Raw genomic sequence first — 15829 nt, 5'->3', positions numbered from 1 at the left:
GAAGCAAAAGCACTCCCGCTGAGAAAAATAAGATCTGGAATTTTGAAGTTGGTCTTAGCTATTCACGTGGTTATAATCATGGAGTGTTGGACAATGTGCACTAATAGAGAGAATATAAGTTAGAGAAACTCAGTTAAAGGAAATGAAATAGCAATACATTTATACACTGGCTTTTATAATAATGAATTGTGAAAATTAGATTCTTCACGGGTATGCTGCCGACATCAGTAATGCTGGAGCGTTATTAAATGTAAATATGCAGGTTGTCTAAATCATATTTATTTTTGAAACAATGTTACAAAAATGAATTGAAACAAAATTGACATTAAGTTGGTAGACACCTAGAGATGCACATCATATAAAATTGTGAATTGTTAGAATAGCGTATTATTTTGAGTGTTCTGTCAAGTGTGGACTGAAAATTAACCATATTACTCCAGAAGAAATATAAATGAAAAAACTTAACATCAATTGCGATGAGTATGATAGTATGAGTGCGAAAATACGATATCGTAAAGACATCGCCTAACTATTAAAATATAACAAGATATTAACGGTTCAGAGCATATGGTACGTTATTCAATGATTTATTTTTTGAATTTCCTTAGCCGTATAAAATTCTTTCTGGAGTACCAATGAAAATTATCCGATTTCGGTCACAATAAATCGAGTGAACTCAGCAAAACGATGTCACCGATGACTTGATAGTCTTTCGATAGTCCTCGTCAGTTGCAGCTGAAATATTCATGTCTTTTGAACTATTTGTTTATTTTTGTTAAATGTTCAGTTTGGATAGGTAAAACGTACATCATTGCTAAGTGCATATATCCCCTTACTCAACAAATATATACCTATTTTTTAAATTTATCTACTCATCCCTCGAGTTGATTCGTGAGTTTGGGGAAATTTTAGTTTTGACTGGCTAGATGGCAACATCAATTCAGTTTGTCAATAGTTCAGCCTACAATATTTCAATTAAAATAAAAAGTTTTTTCTTTTATAGCGATTGCACCGCTTGAAAACAACAAAGTGTCACTGACTGGTTGGCGCCCTTAGTGTCTAGCGGCCCTTCATCAATTGCTATGGGTCAATGTTTTCCGTTTTTGTTAGTTTTTTCATTGCATGTGTTTATTGATTCACATTGATTCTTGCACAATGAAAAGAAATATGCGAATCACCAACAACGGATTTTCTCATATTAGGACATGTATGTAGGCTATATCACTACGAAAGTTTCAACATGACATGTTTTACATAAATTTAATACCGTACTACTCTTCATAAACGCCAAATCTAACACCAGTCGTCGTGATGCTTGTTGTCCTTGCGCTACGATCCTCTAACTCCTGAAACAAAAGAAACGCTTTCGCTAATTATCACGAAATTCCAAGAACGGGTTCTTGCGAATACCACATTGCATTATAACGTACCCAATTGTACGTCAAGAATACATGAGCTCATGATGACCGATGACAAATTGACAACCTTACTTCTACACTTAGCACGGTGGGTAGACGTCAAGCGTGGGCTGATATAGCTCCTATTCGCACAAACACTGTCTAGCAATAAACTAAAAAAAATCTTGAAGATAGTACTGGGATTTAGTCAGGTATGTCCAACGGTTTTATTTATTGTTATTGTGGTTTTATCATTTTATTACGTCAAATATCGACTCGTTGTCAGCGCGGGATGGTTGTGTTGCTGCCACCGTGTTCTGTTCGGTTGTTTCTTAGATTTAGAGGTTTTGTCAGTGCCGTGGCATGGTTTAGTGGTACATATTTCACGACACAATATTTTTCTAATTCTTTGGACATACAAATCAGTATGACTTCATTTATCAGCATGTAATAATGGCTAGTCGACAGTTCAGCTGTATCAGTTTTTCGTGAATTCCAAACTCATTTTGCTGAGAGTTTAGGTTTGGCGTAAGATGTTTAGTTCGGTTTGACAATGTAATATCTAGAATCACTTTATATTTTTATTGCTTCTTAGTAGAGTTTTGTTTTTTCATCAATTATGTCTGCCTGCTTTAAAACATGGGCTCGTTTTGGATCAAATTTTTTCTGTATCTTTCGTATTTTTTCATTGAAATACCCATTGTTTCGACGTGAAAGAAGTGCGCTCTAGCAGTTGCGCGCGCTGTCAGAATGATACTTATAAAAATGTAAGGAAAAAATATCAGATAAAAGTTTTGATTGAAAGAGCCAATATAAAGCATGAAACATAGCTCACTGGCCTACTAAACACAGTTCAAATGCAGGTGGATCGGCTTCGTTCGCCAACCGCGTTTGTGCACGTGTTGTGCTTCAGCTTTAGAGGGCGCGTGCGGGCAAGTCATTGATACCTATGGCGCTTCGAAGGGTATATTCACGATGAAACAAAGATTGGGCAAGTTTTCACATTAACTTTTTTTGTTTTAACCCAGTGGTTCCTAAACGTATTCGTTAAATTCCCCCGTTCGCCTATTTTGTAACTCTTTATTCGTCCCTCACTATTCATAAAAACTACTTTATTTATTCAATCTCCCATGAATCGTTCGTTATTGTTATGCACATGTCAGTTATGTTCAACACAACTCTGTTAATTTTCGGGGCGCATTTATCAAATCGGTGCGGAGCGCCCTTTGGCATCCGCTGTCCTAGGGAAATCAAATTTAGCATCAGAATAAATATATCGGAAAATAAAAATGTAAACACAACTTTCAACAATGTTTTTGTCGCAATACTTGTACACAGCTTTAAAACAACTGTTTTAAAACAAATCTTTTTTTAACGCATACCTACTTCTGTGTGTATGTATAATCATGCTTTATCGTAATCGAAATACACTTATTCATACTTATTTATAACACAATGGCTATTTGGCTAATTGTCTCATCTTTAACGATAGCTTGGATCGAAGTAAATATGACGCCATTTTTGCTGATCATTGGCTGGCGGGATTTGCTTGAACTGCTAACAATGCAATCAGCAATGTGGTTTTTACAAATTGTGAGTCGAATTGTGTTGCATTTTAGGTTCGTAAAGAATGTTGAAATACGCATATTTCGCTATATAACGACATGGTTTAGAATTTAGATCAGACGCATATCAGAGTTACCACTGAAACCTTTTAAAAAAGCCATTCCCATGTCGTATACCATGCTGACGAGAAGAATCCCTATTGTATTATGTATTATTTTTAATGTGTACAATATCAACAGTCGACATTCTTTATTTACGTGATTATTTCTCCGCATTACAATTTAAACAGATCGGGTGTCATTAACCGCGTGCCATCTGATATTCGACCTCCATATACGATTATAATACCAATGAATCTATATAAACAGACGGCACAAAAAGAGAGATTCAACATAGAAATAGTTAAAGTTTGATGGTGTAATTTCAACCTGTCTTTTTGTGAGGATAATTATGACTGTTTACTTAAAATCTGATATTTTTAAAGAATAGGATGAGTTTGACAGATTGTGGCAATCAAGATTCTATTATGTTGTTATAATCGAAAAGATTAACTTGTATTAATTAGTTTATCAATTAAGTTTAGATTCGTAGAAAGCCATATTTTATCTTTTTTGTTCTCTTTTTGGCACTCGTAGTTAGTGCATATGTTGTTTAAATATAGCAAACTAATCTGGCTTAAAAATACCTTTATAATAATGTATTATGGAATCGGAATTAGAGGTAAGATCGGGACCAGCCCGGCCAGACCCAACCCGTGGGTTCTTTGAATTGTCATTGCAAGAGTTTAGTACAATATGTGTCGTGTTGATGAAGCAACTTCTGTTTTTACAGACCACGGTCTCTCGTCTATTAAAAAAAAGTCAGCGATAGAGAAGCCCGTCCCGACACGAACGTAATGATTGACATTTCAGGCCCGACCCGGCCCGAATTTGGGTCGGGTCGAGCTTCAGATCTTAGCTCTAATTGGAATACAGTGACGGTATCGATGCCCAAATTATTTTAAAAAATGACTTAATATAGTGTTGGTATTTGGCTAGTAAAATAAATGAATATCATTTTAAACTGTTTAAGAAAACGTTTCCCGAAGAAGCTTGATCTGCTCCGTTTACTTTATCGCATTAAGGTTAAAAGTTATACTAAAACAGATCGATACTCAATACATGAAATGGTATATTATTCTGGCTACGTCGCATAGTTATCAAAAATTTTAAAAGTTGAATTGCTCAATTCTCACTTTTGGATCAATGTTTATGACGATTTTTTCTATCAAATTTCCGCCAGCCTTTTATATAAGATGATATAAGATATAAGGGTAATATAAACCATAAAACTTTAAGCTTGTATATATTTAGAATTTTGAATAGGGCGAGAGTAAGTTTGATGTACTGTGATATATGATATGCTTACCAATTTTGGAACAATACATTGAAAACGATTTATATTACGAAGCACGAGCACCTGCGATTACGTACGCCTGTTCTGGCCTATCGTGTTGGAGTTTAGTTGAGCTTAGGTTCTAATAACAGAAATGCTTCTTGGTTCCGTCGCTTTTAAGTTTCTTGGAATAGCAATGTCTCAATAAAATTTTTCAGACACTTGTATCAGCGAAGGTTCAAGATCATCATAATCTTTTTCGTACCAAAGTCGTGCAGTGCGATTAACAGTAGTTAATTTTCTAGTTTTCTACAACTTGTGTAACAATTGTCAGTAAATACACTGGAAAAAAAGTATTATTTAGTTGGTAGCTGTATATCTCTAAGTAACAAATCAAGGTGATATAACACAGACAAACAAAACGACATTTTCACCGTTTACCGCTATGTATGAAAAGATATTGTATCGTGCGTGGTCAATAAAATGAGCTGAACGCTGAGTTATTTATGTGACGTTTCTGGTTCTTCATGGTTCTATTCAATTGACTATTTTGTTAATTTACGTGGTGTAGTGTAGACAATACGTAAAGGAATGGTTTGGCGATAATGGTGATATGTAACATACACCGTAAATATTGTTTTGAAGCAAACGGACTTTTTGTTAAGTAGAAATTGTGGCGTCTAGAATGAAATATAATGCATTTCTTAAATGTTTAAAATAAGCGTTGTTGCCGTTGAATATTTGTGCAACAAAAACTGTTTTGAAGTTGTCACATTAAAATGTCGATATTGATAATGTGTTGAAGCTGCCGGAGCGTAAATCACCCACGTGTAAAGATGCTCTTTCTTGTTGTTTTTTTCTATGCGGTTTTATTCTACTACAAGGTATGCGTATCTTTGTCGTAGCGTCACAAGAAGGTTGAGAGGCAACTGTTTCATACCATTATTCGTAACGCCAATTGTGACGATGCAATGCATCTGTTTTCAGAGCTTAATTAAATCCGTACGATTTCAGTACACAGCAGGTATATAGGATTTTGTTTAATATTACACAATTGGCCTCTATACCGCAATTCTTCTTATTGACAAGTTGAATTATTGTCCGAACAGCCATATAGGCAAGCAGTTATTTTACCCAAGGTTCTATATGTAGACATCGACCATTGTACCAACATAAACCCAATAGCCGTTTTTGATAGTAGAGTTAAATATATTTATCCTGCATAATTTTTAATATTTTAATCACTTTTCCAGATTAAATTAGCGTCTAACACTTGTAAAAATTATTTAAAATGCCTCACGCAAAGGATGAAAATGGCGACAAAAAAGCGAAAAAGAAAAAGTACGTGGATTTCATGTTCCATTCAAAAAATGTTCAATGCTTATGATGAAAGAAACTAAATAGAACTTGATGGAATTTTTTTTCTAGTTCACCAATCTTATGATAACAAATAGGCTACCCTGAAGTTAGCGTAATTCTGTACTTAATTTAGCGCATTAAATGATCTTGTTAAATTACGCTATTTTGGTCTGTTAACAAGCATGCACTTACTGCAAATGAAACGAGTTATTGAGGCACAGCTTAGATTATTGTATATTCAATTGCGTCCAGACAAGTTGAAACATAATAATGTGGCGTTAGTGATTCTCAAATAAGCAACTATTTTCAGAAAAGACAAAAAGAAAGACGAAACGCAACAGCCGGCTAATACAAAATTGAAAAAGCCGAAAAAGGCCAAAAAAAGTAAGTTGGGTTGTGTAAAATTGATTGATTGTACAATAAGCAGGTAGTCGTTAAAGATTTTCGTTAAAAAACATACTTGTGCTTGTGTGCAAAAATACATCGCAATCACTCAATCAGGTTCCTTCAATTAGAAGACGACCATTGTGAACAAACAAAACATGTGATGCAAAACAAAATATTTTGTTATATATAATATATATATGAAGATACATACGACGAAGCTCATATATTGAGTCCGTACCATTTATTATGGTGACTACTACATATATACGTTGGAATTTTTTGAATAATTAATTTGCTCAAACCAGATCAAAACATTTCTTTCAACATTAATTATAGTTTTTTTTCAAATTTTAACTTTCTAGATTTTATAACCAAACTGAATAACATGAAGCCAAAAATTTCAAAAAATATCGGAATATATGTATACGTATAAGAGAGAATATTTGTTTTGCAGGTATTTACATATCCTACTCGCCCGACTCCAGTTTCAATGAGAAGAAATTTGTTGTTGAACTCGTACAGCAAATAAAAGAAAATAACTTAGGAGAAGACATTTGGTACTTATTAATAATATATATTGTATATTTGAATATACTTTCGATGCTTGTAATTGCCTATGCCTGAGTGAAAAAAAATGTTTTTAAGACCCCATGTGGGTGAATTTCAATTAAAATGAGAGGGTCATAATAAATAAATAAATGTTACCATTGGGTGATATCACTATGGATACTATCGTATATAAAAATCATTGGCTCGGTTACCGCGTCAGGAATACACCGAATACCCTAGGCATCACACCTAAGATAACCTTGCGCAAATTTACAGGTTCAAATCACGTGGGGGTAAGTATTAGCGAGATGAGCGGATCAAGTAACCGCTGATAGATTTCGGCTTTCTCTAACATCAAGCCCATACATTAGTATTCCTATGCCCGACATGGACTGGATACCGAACGAGAGGCCGTGGATTAGCACTGAGTAAAATGTCTTATGGCTTACCTTTCCCAGGGAAAACTATTAAATTTCTATCTTATGTTGAAAATTTCCTATTTTATTTAAGAATTATATAACAGGTTCGATAAAGACGAAGGAATAGTTAATGATCCGAGTTGGTTGACTTTGCGATTAGAAGCAGTTGATAGATGCCGAGCTGCAATCATACTGATTTCAAGAGATTACATGACATGTCCAGTTTCCGTATATGAAAGCAAGGTAAATCAAATAAATACTTCACGAAATATCAAAACAAAGTTGATACAAGCTTCACTTCATTATGATCGTAAATATTTATCGCCTAGAATCTAGATGAATTCTTCACCTGTATAAATCCATGATAAGACTATACGGAAAGTACTGTCGCCACCTCTGTTATGCGGATTTAAAGATAGCTGTAAAGGTTCCCGATTCCCAAGAGATCTCATGTTTTTTTATTTTGTATAAGACTCTTGTCGGTTAAAAATGCTGTCAAAGTTCATCATAGAGCTAATTAAAGTTTATGAAATTATGACTATGATTAGAACTTAGCTAAAACGTTATCGTAAGAATCGAAATATTTTTCATTCAAAAATAAACGTTTAATATGTAATGAAATTACTAAAACTCATTCATCTCGCAGATTATTCTTGAACGAATTACCACAGACGAAGTGGCAAAACAACCTCGAGTATTTTGTGTTTTATTGGAACCGATTTCACTGACAAGATCATTCACAGGCAAGTTGTTTTTCTGGTGTAGTACTTGCTGGTTTTATGGTAAACTATAATACAACAATAAGCTGTAATGAAACAAGGATTATTCGCAGCCAATTGTGGTATTCAGACAATTTCGATATTCATGAATAAAATCACCCTGTCTGCTAATTCAGCACTTTGTTCACTTCAAGTTCGTTTGAGGTTTAACGCTTCATTCATTCGTTGATTTATTTTCACTGCTAAGAAAAATCCTACGAACTAGCTTCACCAAAAACATGTCGTTTATTTCCCTTTTTTGTAGAAACTCTGATGTCAGCGCAGGCAGAAGTCGTGGATTTGACTGAATTTTCCAGCTTATCAACAGCAGAGAAATCATCATTTGCGGTTGGAGCTCTTATTGAAAGACTGGAGCAGGTACTATGATCAGATTTAAAACATTCTACTCGAGAAAATACTCTAGGATAATTCTCAGTATTTGTATGAATAAAATTACTGTAAATTTACTTCATTTTCTATTTCAAACTCTGTTGAAAATTTTCACTTTTTTAGAATTTTCATGGGAACTACTTTTGAACATTTTTGTGCCAAATATTGTCCTTGCATGCTACAGCCATATGTTCGTCTCTGCTATATAACATTATTTTATAAAACGATAATTAAAATGAACTTTCAACGCACAAAACGATACACGAATAGCCAATACTACGATTTTAAATTTTCGAAACCTTTGAATCTGCCCCATATGTTACGAATGATTTGATGACTTCTATATTGCCAGGTTGCATCAATGAAAACACCATACGTGCGACCAATTGTACCACCAAGTGATGGTGAATTTACTGGAGCGTATCAAAGTAAACATGTCGTTCATTGGACACAGTATGATGTTAATGAATGGTTATATTCTATTGGAATTAGAGAATTTTACAGGTAAATGCACAAAACTTGACAGACAGTAAATCTAACCTTAATTTTGGTATCTGTTGAGAAATGTTTAGAATAACTATTGAGGTGTTTTAAATTCTCATGTAGGCATGCTCGTATTGTCAGTTATCATCATGTGAAGCTGTATAAGTTTGTTTCGAATTCCCCACACCTTTTACTGGTAGTTTAAGTCATAGCGAAAAAGTATAAACCGCCCGTCTTATATTTCAGTATGCTTCAATTTTCTGTTCGTATATTCTAGTGTTCTGCGTATATACTACCCATGTGATATCGTACATTGGTTTTGTTTATTGTTAGTTTGCGTTCTGGTAGACCGGAATAACTATAGTTTATTTGTGTTCGTATATTACCGACATGTGTTGTTACAATGCTCTCAAGTCCAGAGGATGATTATAGATTATTTTATAACATTTTTTTCACTTGCGTGTTCATGTTTTATTGCTCACTAGTTCAGAGACTTAAGCCTCCAATGGAGTATCTTAATTTGTTTCTCTCTCATGCTACAAGGCGAGATTGTCCGTGAAGTAACTAAATGTCTCACGTTTCAAATTTTATTTGGGGTTTCGGCAGCTTTCCTGAACTTTTGTTCTGTGTTTATGTTGTAGTCTATTTTTGTACTATGGAATAGTTTTTAAAGGAATTATCTTATCTATCGATCTAAATCAGCTAATTATTCAATTAATTATGTTCTAATCAAAATATCATTTCTATCCTTGTTTTAGGCAGTCATTTTCCGAACAAGCGGTGGACGGCTATTTGTTGCTCGCGTCGTCTGACTCAGAATTGCAGTGGTCGTTAGGTAAGTTTTTTCCATCTTGTTGATTCGCTATATGATTACGTTGTCTTATCGGCTCTCTTAACCCAGAGATTCATTCATTCGTCCACGGATTTTATTTAAATTGAAAATATTTTTAATAATACAACTAGCTTTTTTGATACAAAGTTTGTCCTATTGTACTATTTTATAGTTCATCCTTTTCACGAAATTGAGATAATAAACCTAATTTCAGGAATTGATTCAAAAATAATAAGGAAAAAAATCACGTCACAATTGTTTCAAGTCTTGGAAAAAGAGCAAAAAATCGACGACAACTGGCATTTACGAGCGCGGGTCACTCGTCCAAAACAAGACCATGTTTATATTATTTATGATCCGCAAGACGTCAGACTGGCCACAAACTTGAATTCAGACATAGGAAGGCGAGGTTTCAAGGTAAATGATAACCTTGTACAGAAATAGTGTTTAGTTATTATAAGCTGATATTCATAACTTTGTGTATATTTTATGCCCCGAAATATAAAATTCGGTTAGGTATGAATCGATACCATCCAAATATTTTATGGTCCTGACCTACCGGTGCTGCTTTGTCTGCACTCTTTTATAAAAATCGGGAACTTCAACTCGTTTGAAACACGTATCTTGCTAACAGAGGCCAAGTACTAAGATATCAGGTTAAACATTTAACCTATCTCGACATTACTATTCAATTGTTTAATAGTAATAAATAAAACTAGTAACTATATTCGAGTGTTTCTGTAATTTTATCGTTTTCTTTCCAATATTTCAACCATTTTGGAAATAAAATAATATCTGAGTTTGAATATTATCAGGTAATTACTCATGGAAAGTTGGGACAGTCAAGATCTGAATTTCTAAAGCTTAACGGCGGGCTTTTAGCCCAATGCAATCACGTCATATGCATCTTAACAGAATCAGCTGCAGCATCTCCGTTTGTTTTTCACGAAGTTTTATTCTCGTCTTGGCTTGGTGGAGGACGGACCATAGCAACAGCAGCTTTTAAAAATGTATGGGATAAATTGAAAAATCCACTCAAAGCCGCACTGGGTAAGTTGCGTTAAAATTTCTGTCTGGGAGGCAAGTTTTTGTACATAATAATACTAAAATTTTGGATCAAATTTTATTACCTTCCAGCCCCCGCAACCGTGTGTAATTGACAGTACATGCAAAATGTATACCCATCAAATCATGTACATAAAAAACTCACTTAAAAACTAAGAATTAGTAATACGATTCCTTAAAACGGAATACGTTGAAGCTAAATACATCAATTCTGTCGAGATAGTTTCGTAAAAATAGAATTTCATGCTAAATAATATATATCACTATTATGTTTTATTAAGAATATGACGCTAATCACATAGGTTTGAGTTGGGTTGCGCGAGACTAACTCCCTATCTTTTCTCTATGCCTTTATGCTAGTGGATCCGTATGCGTATACTGCAAGGATACTGTAGCTGGAATAAACATGACTATTCTATCCAATTAAAGAGTCCAGACAAATGTATTTCTGTAACGTTTCGTCCGACCAGAGTCAGACTTCCTCAGACAAGCAGTTTACAACAAACATTGTTGTAAATCACATAGGTACTGCTATTCTGAACACGCCACAACTTTCCCTCTTTCCGGAAAAAAAAATTTGAATTTTTCTGAGCAGTCACAGGATGAGTTATAATAATTAGTAACCGATATATCAAAGAGCGCCCCATTCTCGTACATACATATGTCTCAAAAAATCTTTTCTCTGAAATGGTATAAACTGGGCAAATTGTGGAGAGAATATTTACGTGCGAAATATCCATGTACTTTAAAACCTAGATCTAGAAAGCCTGATTTGTAGTTAATGTGCTAATAAGTAACTACTCATACGAAACTTAATTTTATATTTTTACTCTTTTAGGTGACTCACCCTCAATTGACTTTGAGACAAAGATGTATTCAGAGAGTCTGGATGTTCTTGAGCATCTGATCAAACCACCAGATAAAATAGCGGGAATTGTATTAGAACAGGTGGGAGTTTGATGCCAAATCGTTTTTTTTTAGTCAAGCATTTTTTCCACTCAAAAATATTCTAAGGCAAACATAGGCAAACTAAGGTCCGCGTGTCGAATCCACACGGTTAAAGGGCACGTATATCTACATCTGAACAACGTCATACATGAATTTTGGGTGCAGAGGTTGATCTGGCCTGCAGGACAAACTATTGCGTGCATAGCGTATAGTGACCTATTTCAATAATCGTTTGAAATTGTCACTTTTTCTTTGTCGCAAGCAAAGTGACTATAGTCACTTTGGTCGCAAGTAACTGGGAGAGATATAGTTAACTCCATCGATATTCAATGACTGTTACACTTCGCTGATTGGTGCCTGATTTCCAAATTGAACATCGGATATCAATAGACTGACATTCATCCCAAATTTCGATGATTTAGTTTTAGACAATGAGGGCCTTATTATTAATATTGATAATGAATACAAACTGGTACAAGGCTTGTTCTTTTGCAATTTTGCTTCTGTAATAGGGTTGAGAATAATTATATTTATAAACTTACCAGTCTAAGTTTGAAAATGTTAACCCGTCATGCAAAAACTTTGCCCACTCTTGTTCTTACGTATTTTTCATCATATCATCATCTTATTGAGACTTGGGATTGTCATGCGGACGAATGAGGATGTTTCCTAGTTTTTGGGGTTTTATTAATCAAAAAATGTTTCTTTGTCTAAATGAAAATGAAAGATATCACTCAAGCGTCCATTTGAATAACTCTGTCTCATCAGTTTTGTTCAAGTTTCATTTTTATTGGATAAATATCGTGAGGCGTTATGGATATACCTTCAACATAGCTTCAGATTTTGTATATATCTCCCTTTTTCGTATAATTACAGAACGTTTACACACGTATACTCAAATAAAAGATATAAAATGAGAGGCATGGCCTCACGGTGTTAATTTAATAGCACAATTGCTATACTCTCAGACATTGGTAACCAAAATCTTTTATATATTATTGTAATATTTGAAAATGGTTATCTATCACAGCTAAAACAAAATCTTTTCAGAATTATTATAACATCAATGCTATTTTAAACATTTTATACATCATTATAGACATACATCGACAGAATGAATGATGGAATCCAGCCATTGAGAGCCTTGTGTGCTCAGAACGCAAATCTGAGAGCTCACACAATGTCTCCATTCGAAGAGGAAACTTTACACGCAAAAGTATTTATAAGTTACCAGTGGGATATGCAAGCAAAGGTGAAAAGATTTTTGCTAATTTGTATTTATGAATTCTTCTTCAAAATAATTCGGCTTTTATATTAACGCTGTAACAAAACAAAATGTAATTTTGTTCGAGGTTAACAACCTGTTTGTGTATAATTATACCCCAAAGTTTCAAAAATATAGTATGCCTTGTACAAAAGTTATGTTTTCTCTAGAATATGTTACAAATTACCTCCTTGGTATTAAAGACTTGAACTTGACTTGACTTGAATCCGTTGCGCAAAATTGTCAATCATTCACTTGAACTTCTGTTGAAACGCACTCTCGGTTGGCAGAACATGTCAATAGCAATAGAAATGTTTACTGGGCCACAATAATACACATCGTACTATCTTTGTTTTTGATTATTAATCGAAGAAGACGTCAGATCTTTTGTAAAAATATTATATAGCAATCGGGGAAATAAAATATTACCAGTATTTTCCTGACACATGTCTGATGTGACAGTTTAGTAAAATGAGCCAATTCCAATACTGCAGAATTTTAAACGAAATATTACCAGTTTCCGAAAATCTGTACCTACAAATTGACTCCAACTCAGAAAGTACAAATTGGGAAGAGATCCAGCAGTGGCGCATTTTGGGTCACCACACAAACGCGAGCGACAGGCAGGGCCATTTTCGTACGATGAGAGGCCAATTAGATGAATCTCAACATATTAAAATAAATAGATATACTGTGAATTTCACAGGTACTTCACATTGCTGACCACTTTCTTGCACATGATATGCCGTGCTGGGCGGATTTAACAATGTCAACAAGGCCGTCACTGTCACGCATGAGTGTACGCACTACATCGTCATCCGCATCTTATGCCGATCTCATGCAATCGGAAACTTTGAAAACGCATATTCAAAGAAATATGAAGGTATTTGTATAAATGATTTTACATATTCACAAGTTACCTCTTCTGTCAATAGGAAACATGTTAAAATACAGATTTTACTGGATTAAATCTATTTCACAGGAAGCAAGCTTAGTGCTATGTTGTATTACTCCACAATATGCAAATTGCGCCAACTGCGAGCAAGATCTTGCTCTAGCGATGAGTCTACAAAAACCCATTCTTCCAGTAATGCTTCGATGGGTGTCTTGGCCACCAGAGGGTATCAGCGAGCGAGTGAGGCGCATCATGGTCCGTCTTCCAAGACCCGTAGACATGAGTAATGAGAAACTATACAAAGCAAATTTGGGATTACTAACCGAGAGAGTGTCACAAATAGTCAACTCATCTTTTCGAACCCCGAGATAATGAGAAAAAAAAAAGTAACAATCGACATCGTCGAAATTCTTCACGTTTATAAAGTATTCTGTATTTCTACACCTCTTTTCACACTTTACCATGCCAATTTTTAGTTTTGTGATTATATATCTTGCTGTTATATCATATATTTTTATACTATTATTTATGACATGTTTTGATACTTTTAGTAGTGCCAAAAAAATAGGCACAACAAGTTGTATATTTATTAAAGAAATGAATTACCTTTACCACTAGTTGGTAACTGCCTCAATCGACAAGCAAAAAACTTGTCTAAAAATCGAGACACGTGAATTCACACAGAATTATTTTGACACGGCAAATATACTTACCTTATACACCAAACACTACTATGAGTATGGAAAAACTTATGAAGTTACGATCTCAAAAGCCTCACTTGTTGTATATATACGGCTGTCGCCTGCATCTCAAAAGATTTGTCAGGCGATAAAAAAATAAATTCAAATGTGACCAAAAACTACAGACGCACATAGTAATAAGATAATAAACGTTTCAAACTTGGTAAGATATATCATAAGACAGTATCCGACACGCGTATAAGTAGTTTTTGCCTCAATGCTCAGGATTGCAACAACCGCACAAACAATTTTGAATCATTCATTGACCGTATATAAAAAACAGACTGTAATAATATCAAGTAAAACAGTGACGTTAAACTGGCGTATATAAACAGTCATAAGGTAGGTCAGAAAATCTCTAGGATGATGGAAAACGTGCACACAGCCCTCAAGATACCTTTAGGACAGGAGTCTGCAACTTACGGCCCGCGGGCCAAATCCGGCCCGCAACGCTTCACTGAATTATAGTATAACAAGTTATAGCTGTTTTGTCGATTATATTCTTTACGCAAAAGAATTTACGTGTAGACTAAATTATATTATAACGTAACAAGTATATAATTCACAATTACTCGTTTAATGAGCCTATAATTTAAATATAATTTAGACAAATGACAACAAAACGCAGAAAGGTTGATGCTAGATGCAAATGGTTTGATGGCGCAAAAAATTTCCAAATGTTCAGTCTTCGCCCGCTGCCTAAAATTTAACTTCTGATCTGTGTGATTAAATGTGATTCATCGGTCATCCATTCGATTTTTAACATTCTAAAATTATGTGCGGCCCGCCAATGACTTGCAACCTTTGATTTTGGCCCGCGAGCGAAAAAAGGTTGCCGACCCCTGCTTTAGGAGATCTGAAAACTGCATGTAAAAGTTTAAAAGATATCATAACATCGGTATAAAAACATTTCAGAAAATAGAAGTCAAATGTATTCAACGGGCCAATAAAAGAATCAGGTGTAAATGTAAGCAATACAGAAGTTTTTTTTTATAGTGAATGTATACAGCTCTGAAATAAATTTAACAAGAGGCAACCTACACCACGTAATTAATTGCTTTGGGAGTTGAACAATGATATGTGGTGAATTGAATGCTCAAAACATTATTTGATATTGATCACAAGCAAACGAGGCTAAGTAGTGCAATCGTTCATTGAGCAGAATAATCTTGTTTTGCTGAATGATGACTCATCAATAATAGAAGCATTTGTATTACTACAAACGACATTGCCCATGCTGGTTGCTACAAGAAAAACTGAAAGGTGACGACGTGCTATGGATAACATTAAACACAAAATTCAAATCAAAATCCTGCTTTAATATCACAAAATAGATTAAAGAAAAAACACAGACTGGGAAAAATATAAATTGGAATGTTTTGAGAAATTGAACGGGGCTTTCA

General features: G+C 34.5%; 1 protein-coding gene across 1 annotated transcript; it reads left to right on the top strand.

Annotated features, from left to right (window-relative positions):
* Window positions 1–5588: 5588 nt before the first annotated feature.
* LOC120334601 (uncharacterized) lies at window positions 5589–14297 on the top strand. The gene is made up of 14 exons (XM_039402106.2): window positions 5589–5678; window positions 6007–6080; window positions 6538–6640; window positions 7156–7294; window positions 7698–7794; window positions 8075–8187; window positions 8552–8703; window positions 9441–9517; window positions 9729–9931; window positions 10330–10564; window positions 11418–11527; window positions 12627–12779; window positions 13498–13674; window positions 13774–14297. The coding sequence occupies exons 1-14, from the start codon at window positions 5629–5631 to the stop codon at window positions 14056–14058; spliced, it is 1968 nt and encodes a 655-aa protein (XP_039258040.2). The 5' UTR covers window positions 5589–5628; the 3' UTR covers window positions 14059–14297.
* Window positions 14298–15829: the final 1532 nt, after the last annotated feature.

This window comes from Styela clava, chromosome 15 (assembly GCF_964204865.1).
Source record: "Styela clava chromosome 15, kaStyClav1.hap1.2, whole genome shotgun sequence".
Classification (NCBI taxonomy): domain Eukaryota; kingdom Metazoa; phylum Chordata; class Ascidiacea; order Stolidobranchia; family Styelidae; genus Styela; species Styela clava.
Note: the sequence above shows the minus strand (reverse complement) of the source record. Positions and strands in the feature narration are given on the sequence as shown.